The sequence below is a fragment of the Pundamilia nyererei genome, unplaced genomic scaffold (assembly GCF_000239375.1).
Source record: "Pundamilia nyererei isolate P.nyererei 1_Seehausen unplaced genomic scaffold, PunNye1.0 scaffold00325, whole genome shotgun sequence".
NCBI lineage: Eukaryota > Metazoa > Chordata > Actinopteri > Cichliformes > Cichlidae > Pundamilia > Pundamilia nyererei.
Genome location: NW_005187726.1, coordinates 233,818 through 240,827, shown reverse-complemented (window position 1 = coordinate 240,827; position 7,010 = coordinate 233,818). Strand labels below are relative to the sequence as shown.

At 51.7% G+C, this 7,010-nt stretch overlaps 1 protein-coding gene across 3 annotated transcripts in view; it reads right to left on the bottom strand.

Moving 5' to 3' along the window:
- kiaa0586 (KIAA0586 ortholog) overlaps positions 1–7,010 on the bottom strand; it is a 30,915-nt gene that overhangs the window by 3,317 nt on the left and 20,588 nt on the right. For 2 of the 3 annotated variants that reach the window (XM_005751755.1, XM_005751759.1), the window contains exons 8-25: positions 6,475–6,604; positions 5,970–6,397; positions 5,813–5,885; positions 5,417–5,578; positions 5,117–5,324; positions 4,831–5,037; positions 4,629–4,729; positions 4,410–4,547; positions 3,306–3,490; positions 3,109–3,233; positions 2,840–3,030; positions 2,440–2,771; positions 2,125–2,360; positions 1,994–2,046; positions 1,806–1,916; positions 1,644–1,728; positions 1,304–1,458; positions 1,190–1,223 (exon numbers count right to left, since the gene is read on the bottom strand). In XM_005751755.1, the coding sequence (XP_005751812.1) occupies positions 1,190–1,223; positions 1,304–1,458; positions 1,644–1,728; positions 1,806–1,916; positions 1,994–2,046; positions 2,125–2,360; positions 2,440–2,771; positions 2,840–3,030; positions 3,109–3,233; positions 3,306–3,490; positions 4,410–4,547; positions 4,629–4,729; positions 4,831–5,037; positions 5,117–5,324; positions 5,417–5,578; positions 5,813–5,885; positions 5,970–6,397; positions 6,475–6,604 (2,954 nt within the window). The remainder of the gene's footprint in view (positions 1–1,189; positions 1,224–1,303; positions 1,459–1,643; positions 1,729–1,805; positions 1,917–1,993; positions 2,047–2,124; positions 2,361–2,439; positions 2,772–2,839; positions 3,031–3,108; positions 3,234–3,305; positions 3,491–4,409; positions 4,548–4,628; positions 4,730–4,830; positions 5,038–5,116; positions 5,325–5,416; positions 5,579–5,812; positions 5,886–5,969; positions 6,398–6,474; positions 6,605–7,010) is intronic. The other variant, XM_005751757.1, reaches the window with a different exon arrangement.

Below are 7,010 nucleotides of genomic sequence, written 5' to 3'. Positions count from 1 at the left end.
GAGGTGCTTTCGTGATATTTAATGGATCGGATTACATTTTTTATTTTTCTCCGATATCCGATCCAGTAATTTAGGTCAGTATCGGACCGATACCGATACGTAATATCGGATCGGTCCATCTCTAGCGCGCACACCAGCTGTGATATATTTCCATGACAACCAGAGCACAAAGAGAGAGGCTGATGTTCTTCGTCCTTGTCTTCAGGCACGTTTCATTCACAGGAAGTGAACCGCAGCAGTTTCTGGTTCCTGTAAGGTGCTGGTCGTATGATGTCACAACTGCCTCGTTGTTGAGATCTAAAGCTAAGAGTACACGCCCACATGCTCCCATTTCCTCAGAGCGAGTGTTTGACCTGCTCAGCTTCCCGTTAAAAAGTTTGCCTTCACCACCTGACACCTCGCCGAAGGAGGCGGAGTCAGACAGAAGCCTGTTCCTTAAACACTTCACCCAACTCAGAGCGCCCCAGCTCGACGTCCGTGACCCATGTGATCAAATTCCAGATGTAATAAGAGAACACCTGGTCATGTAACATCGACCTGAGCACCGTGCCGCCGTGCGGGGACGCCTCGGTGGCGTCTCGCCGCCGTGATGCCACCGAGGCGTCAAGACGCCACCGCGGACGCCGGTGATGCTGATTGTCGTGTTACAATCAGCATCACCAAATTTCCAACTTTAAAACAATAAAAGCTGAAGAGTGAGGAGTCACCTGATCTCGTTAACAGCTGCGGCTCTCAGCAGGTCAGTTTCATACTGATCTACCTGTCAGGTGTTTCCTGTGTCTGATGTCATCTTTAGGAATCAAACAGGTCTCAGTGGGCTGCCCTGGTTCACTGGGCAGTGAACCAGGGCAGCCCACTGGGAGACTCGGGCTGGTTTTTGTGTGGACACTTGACACCCCCTGCTGCTCACACGATGAAGAGCAGCCATTTTATTCTCTATGTGACCAAAAGTATGTGGACAGCTGACCTGGGGTCAGTTTCTGTTCCTCAAATGTTGTTCCAAACTCGCTCATTTCATTTCATTTCATCTCCTCCATTGTCAGCCGATAAAAAGTGACTCACTTTTTATCGGCTGACGATGTTTCCTGTGCTGCTCCAAGCTCGCGGCGTCCGTGATCTCAGCTAAAAAAAAAAAAAAAACAGCAGACACACAAATCGTTCAAGAATCACAGACAGGTATGTTTCTTACCTGTGTGACTGTTGGACGTCCTGACCAGCAGCACCTGAACACACACACACACTTATCAGCATAAAAATTAAAACACACGAAAACAGCCAACGTGTGTGTGTCTGTGTGTCTCACCTGTCCTGGAGTGTGTGTGTTCTCCAGGTGTGGAGGAGGAGACAGCGACAGCTCTGTGTGGAGGTCAGAGGTCAGTGTACCTATTAGCTCCCCCGTCAGGTCGCCCAAAGTAAACGAGCCCTGATTGGTGGCTTCAAAGCTGACCTCTGACACATCTGCAGGGAATGGAAACAGAGTGATGTCAGAGGTGAATCAGAGGCGGGGCCAGTTTCTGACTGAAGCCAGGTGAGAGTGTAAAACCTGGAGGTGTCTGAATGAGAACAGTGTGAGTGGCTCTGTTGTGTTAAACGAGACAAAACTTGTGTTTTTGTCCCTGAGCGTCGTCTGAAGGCAGGCGTACCTGCAGCCTGACTGATCTGTCCAGGTGAGCCGGACTGACCGCTGTGGGTGAAGCTTACTTTCCCGTCCGCCCCCTCCCAGGAGCCCTAAGGACATACGAGGTCAGAGGTCATAAGCTGAGGTGTGGTGCCTCTCACATGCACTCTGATGCCTGCAGGCTCACCTCGGGCTGAGGCCTCTCTCCTCTCTGTGTGACTCCCTGCTCCATTTTGGTCAGCAGGGCCCGCAGGAGGTCGCGACCTTTCACCTGTCCTTCACTGGGGGGGTCAAAGTCCTGGAGGGGGCACATCATTATATTAATATTCAGCTTGTGCTAAGCTTCCAGCAGTGCCTTGCTCAGCGGTTCCTCACCATATCCTGCAGCTCCTGCAGAGAGCTGTTGAAGCTGCACACAGCCCCGCCCCCTGACAGACAAACAGAGCACAGAGTCATACCTGCAGGCTACAGGTGTTCTGCTAACACACACATGATGATGATGGTACCTGTCATGGCTGCCGGCTGGTTGGCACTGATGAGCAGCTCTCCCTCTGAGATGTGTTTCAGAGCTGCTTCAGTGCCGGCCGTCACCGTGCTGGAGCTGCTGGACTCCTCGGAGGAGGTGGAGGGGGACGCCGGTCCTGCCTCAGGAGAAGGAGAAGGGGAGCGAGCAGGGGGGAGGGAGGGAGGAGGAGGGTGAGGAGAAGAGAGAGGAGGTTCCTCCTCCGCTACTGACATCAACCTGCAGGAGAAGAAACGTGTTAATGAACCAGGAAGTGTGTGTGTGTGTGTGTGTGTGTGTGTGTGTGTGTTGGACATACAGAGGTGGTTTGTGTGTGGTTATGTCTTCCACCAGTCTCTCCTCATCCAATGGAAGCTCAGTTTCTTCCCAAGTGAAGGGAGGCGGGGCTTGGTGTACAGTAGCTGGGCTTTCTGCAGAGGGGGTGGGCTCTGGGCTGAGAGTGGGTGTGGCTACGAGCTCTGAGGTCACCAAAAGACCTGGTGGTGCGATTGGTTGAGGAGGCTCCTTATTCAGCGGGCTTGTCGGTTCTGATGGAAGGGGTGTGGTTACTGCCGTAGTCTCTCTGCTGGGCGGGGCCGGGCTGGGCGGTGGGGTTGGTTCCGGTGTGGGGACCAATGGGAGCGGTTCGTTCTGGAAGAGAAGCGGTGGCCTTCAGAGACGGGGCTTAACGCTACGACGCTACGACAGAGTTTCCGTACCTCCTGAGGGTCTGCTGGTCCTGCTGATTCCAGCGCCGGGTCTGGTCCTGCGCCCAGCGGGTCTCTCTGGCCCAGCATCAGGGCGATAGTCTCAGCCAGAACCTCGTTCACCAGCTGCCGGATTAACTCAGAGTCCACGGGCACGCTGGCATCCACGAACAGCTGCAGGCCTGCGTCTCCTGCTGCCTCCACTGCAGACACACAGAGGAGCAAACAGTCAGGGAGCAGCGGGGGAGCAGAAGAGGAGGAGCAGGAGGAGGTACACCTACCAATGTCTGAGGTGACGCTGCGCTCCTCTGGATCTGACTGGTCCACGTCACTATTGTGGGCGTGGTCAGAAGGCGGGGGCCAGTACAGCTCTGAGATCATCCTGGACATCAGCTGCTGCTCCACCCTGAACACAGAAACCAAAATGGTGACAATGTGGCGTTGTTTCCACGGTCTGGGGTTCGTGCTGGTTTCTCACCATTCCACCAGCCGGGTCTCCAGGACGTCCCGCTGCAGGGCCGTGCCCAGGACGGGGACCTGATCCTGGGCTGGAAGGGCAGAGGGAGCCTGGGGAGGGAAGATGGGACCCTGGTAGAGGACCGGAGGGGGAGACGGACCCCCGTCCAGCTCCACGGCCTCCTCACCCGACACGCTGACCTCCTGCTGAGAGGAGGTTCACTATTCAGTGACATCACTACACCTGAGCTCCAGATTTCTGCACGGCACTGTAACCTACATGTGCCTGACATTAATATTAATGAGTCAATAGATTATTTTAAAACTCTACACAACATCTTCACCTTCTTCATGACTGAAAACCTTCCAAAAATCGTAAAAACCCCAAAATTCTGAAACAGCGGCTCAGTTTTTAAAGTTTTCTGAGATTTCTACTAAAAGTCTAAAAAACCCAAAAAAACATCACAACTGAAAATCAGTGAAATGACGGGATAAAGATCGAGATATAAATCAGATGTTACTGAAATCACTGAGAAAAAACGAAAAATGAGACCAAAGGATTAATTAATCAAAGTCTCCATGTGTCCAAAAACATGAATAGTAATAGCAATCATTGTCATCATCTTCTTCGCTCTGAGTTGCTGCTGTTCCGTTTTCGTCCAGCAGGTGGCGCTGCAGCCTCACTGAAAACACTGACAGTCTACAGCAGAGGTCTCAACCTGGCGGCTGCATGTTGACGTGAAGAAATCGAATGCAGTGACTTTTTTGTTAAGGAGGAATTGTTTTTGTTGAGTACGATGTTAAAATAAGTTCTTTAAAATGATGGAATATGTCATGAGCAGAGAGCACAAACATGCTGAGGGATGTCTGTTAGCTCAGTGAGAGTCACAAACTCACGTGTTTACTTATGTCTGATTTAGTTAAGAACACAATGACAGCAGCAGTGCTGCCACGTGCGCACAGAACAAACGTCCAATGAAAGGCTTCAGTTAGTGAAGAGGGAACAAAACATTTCAGGAAGTATTTGTGGGCATTTTTTTGTTTTTATACTACTTGAAGACTAAAGTGGCCGTCCAATGAGACGACGGTGGCTGCTCTAAAGCACAGAGGAGGGGGAGGGGCTTACCTGCACAACATCAACAACAGACAGGAAGTCAGTTCCAGGGAAGAAGTCGTCCTCTTCCACTTCTTCCTCGTTCCCTTCGATGATGTCAATCGTGTGTGATGGAGCACGGGGAGGAGCTTGTTCTGCCTCCAGGAGCTGCTGTGAACACACACACACCTGTCAGAGCTCACACCTCCACCCTTGACTGACTGAAGTCCTCAGAGGCTCAAAGCTGCTCACCTTGTCAGGTGCTTCATCGCCCACAGAGGCTGTTGGAGGGGCAGCGAGCGCTGATGTCACTTCCTGAGGATGCTCACACCTGGAGTCCATCCGGGGTGGACCTGCATGGGGAAGGTTGTGTGTGTTATACTTGACCTTTGACCTGGAACTGTTGTTTATGTTTATTTTAACCTTTACAGAAACAGGTTACTATGTTACTGACCCAGTGGGATCGCTATGGCGACAGGGCAGCTGTTTGCAGGGGTCATGCTGAGGTCATCAAAGTGACCTGAGGTCAGGTGTGATGAGCTGAAAATGTGAGATCGTCCAGGTGAGGAGGAAGCAAAGGGAGGGGCTGAAATGATTGGTTGGGCCTGAGTGAGGGGTGGGGCCAGGCTGGTCTGAGTCTTGGAGGACTTCAGCTTCACACCTGAGACGCAGAGCAGAATGTTTGACAACGCCCACAGGTCAACCTTTACCATCACACTTACTGATGTCGACTTTCTGACCTCGGACACTCTCCACTAGTCGGGGGCGGGGCTTCCTTCCGAGTGGTGAGGCAGGTGAGCTGAGGCGAAGGTACGGACTCTTCTTCAGGGTCCGTCTCAGACCTTCATATGGCGCCCGGCCATACAGCCGGGTCAGGTACGATTCTCCGTCCACTTCCAACTGATGACGCTCAGCTGCTCCACCTGTGCCTCGGTTAGGCTCCACCCCCTGCAGGTGCATAAACACATAACCAATCAGTGATCGCTTGTTTGTTATTGATGAGAAACTAATCAATGGCTTCCAGAAGAATCCAGCCTCACCGCTCTGATTCCGGCTCTCTGCCCTCTGCTTCCTCTCCTCGCTGTCCTCATACTTCCTGTTCCTCTGAGCGCGCCCACTGGCCTCTCCTTCCCTGAGTGGGCGGAGCTATCAGCGTCCACAGCTGAGTGATGGTTTCTGATGTTCCCTGAGGACATCTCAGCCTGATGGCAAGGCAGAAAAGGGTCAGTCCCTGTTTTACTTCTTCTGCTCTTTCTCTGAGCACCGGGGGAGGAGCAGAAGAAGAAAAGTTCAAAGAAGAAGAAGCGTTTGTGCTGTCATATGAGTGAGAGAACAGATGGCGCCACATCGGAGTTCTAGAAGTGAAGTTTAGAAGAAGAAGAAGAAGAAGCAGACAAAAAGAAAGATGAAGGTGTTCCCAGCCTGCTGGAGCTCACCTGGATGTCTCTGCTTAACCTGCTGATCCAGGCGTCCACTGTCTTCTTGATGCGGACCTCCTTGCTGTGGTCTCTGCCGGTCAGAGAAACCATCCTAAGTGTTTAAACCTGTCCTGTGTTAGCGAGCACACCTGAAGTCAACACTACCATTAGCTACCTGTTAGCAGCTAGCGCCTCCAGCTGGCAGTGCAGAACCTCTCCGGTCCGGGCTCTGAGCAGAGCCTCCAGGTTCTCCTCCAGAACTTTCTTCTGCTTTCGAACCTGATGGAGAACCTGACCCGCCTCCTCCAGCAGGGACGGGACCGCGGACCTCCTCTGGACCAGCACAGACTGGGACTGCTGGGACCAGAGGTTATGTTCTTCGTCAGTGGTTTTATTGGGCTGGGGTAGTCTGGACTGGTTTTGCTGGGACTGTAAACTGTTTTCATGGGATAAGTTTTGTTGGAGGTGGGAAGATCGGGACCTCGGGCGATTTTCCTTTGAGGTGGTTTGTTGGGACTGGGTTTGCTGGGACTGGGACTGGGTTTGTTGGGATTGCTGGTGCTTCGGTGAAGGTCTGCTGGTTTTCAGAGGGTCTTCTGGCTGCTGGGGGACAGAACGTGTGTCAGGCTTCAGTATTACAGACTCCCGTTAACTCGAGCTGAGCTGAACTGTACACTGACCGTCAGCAGCATCTTCATCTCAGTCTTCAGACGCTTCATCTCCTGCAGTACGTCATTGGCTCTCCTCGCTGCCTCCCAGCTGTGATTGGCTAAAGACCGGAGCTGAGACCTTTCAGGCATGTGAGCATGTCTGAAGCATTAAAAACATGCAAAGGGAACAGATTTAACTTCCTAGATCGCTCAGCCTGAGTAAATGATCAGTGTAACGCTATAATATTAATATCTGTTAGTTTTTGAGTGTCTTATCTGACTAAACACTCACGCCTCAACAACGCTGTTGTTACTCAAGAAGTGAAAGTAACAGCCCATCCAGCGCTCCGCTCCACGCAGCGTCACATATCCTAATACACAATCTGACTCACATCATCATCATTTATATAGCACTTTAAAAACACACCTGGTAGACCAAAGTGCTGTACAATACAAATATGCATATAGTAATAAGATGGTAAATGGCCTGTATTTCTATAGCGCTTTACTAGTCCCTAAGGACCCCAAAGCGCTTTACATATCCAGTCATCCACCCATTCACACAC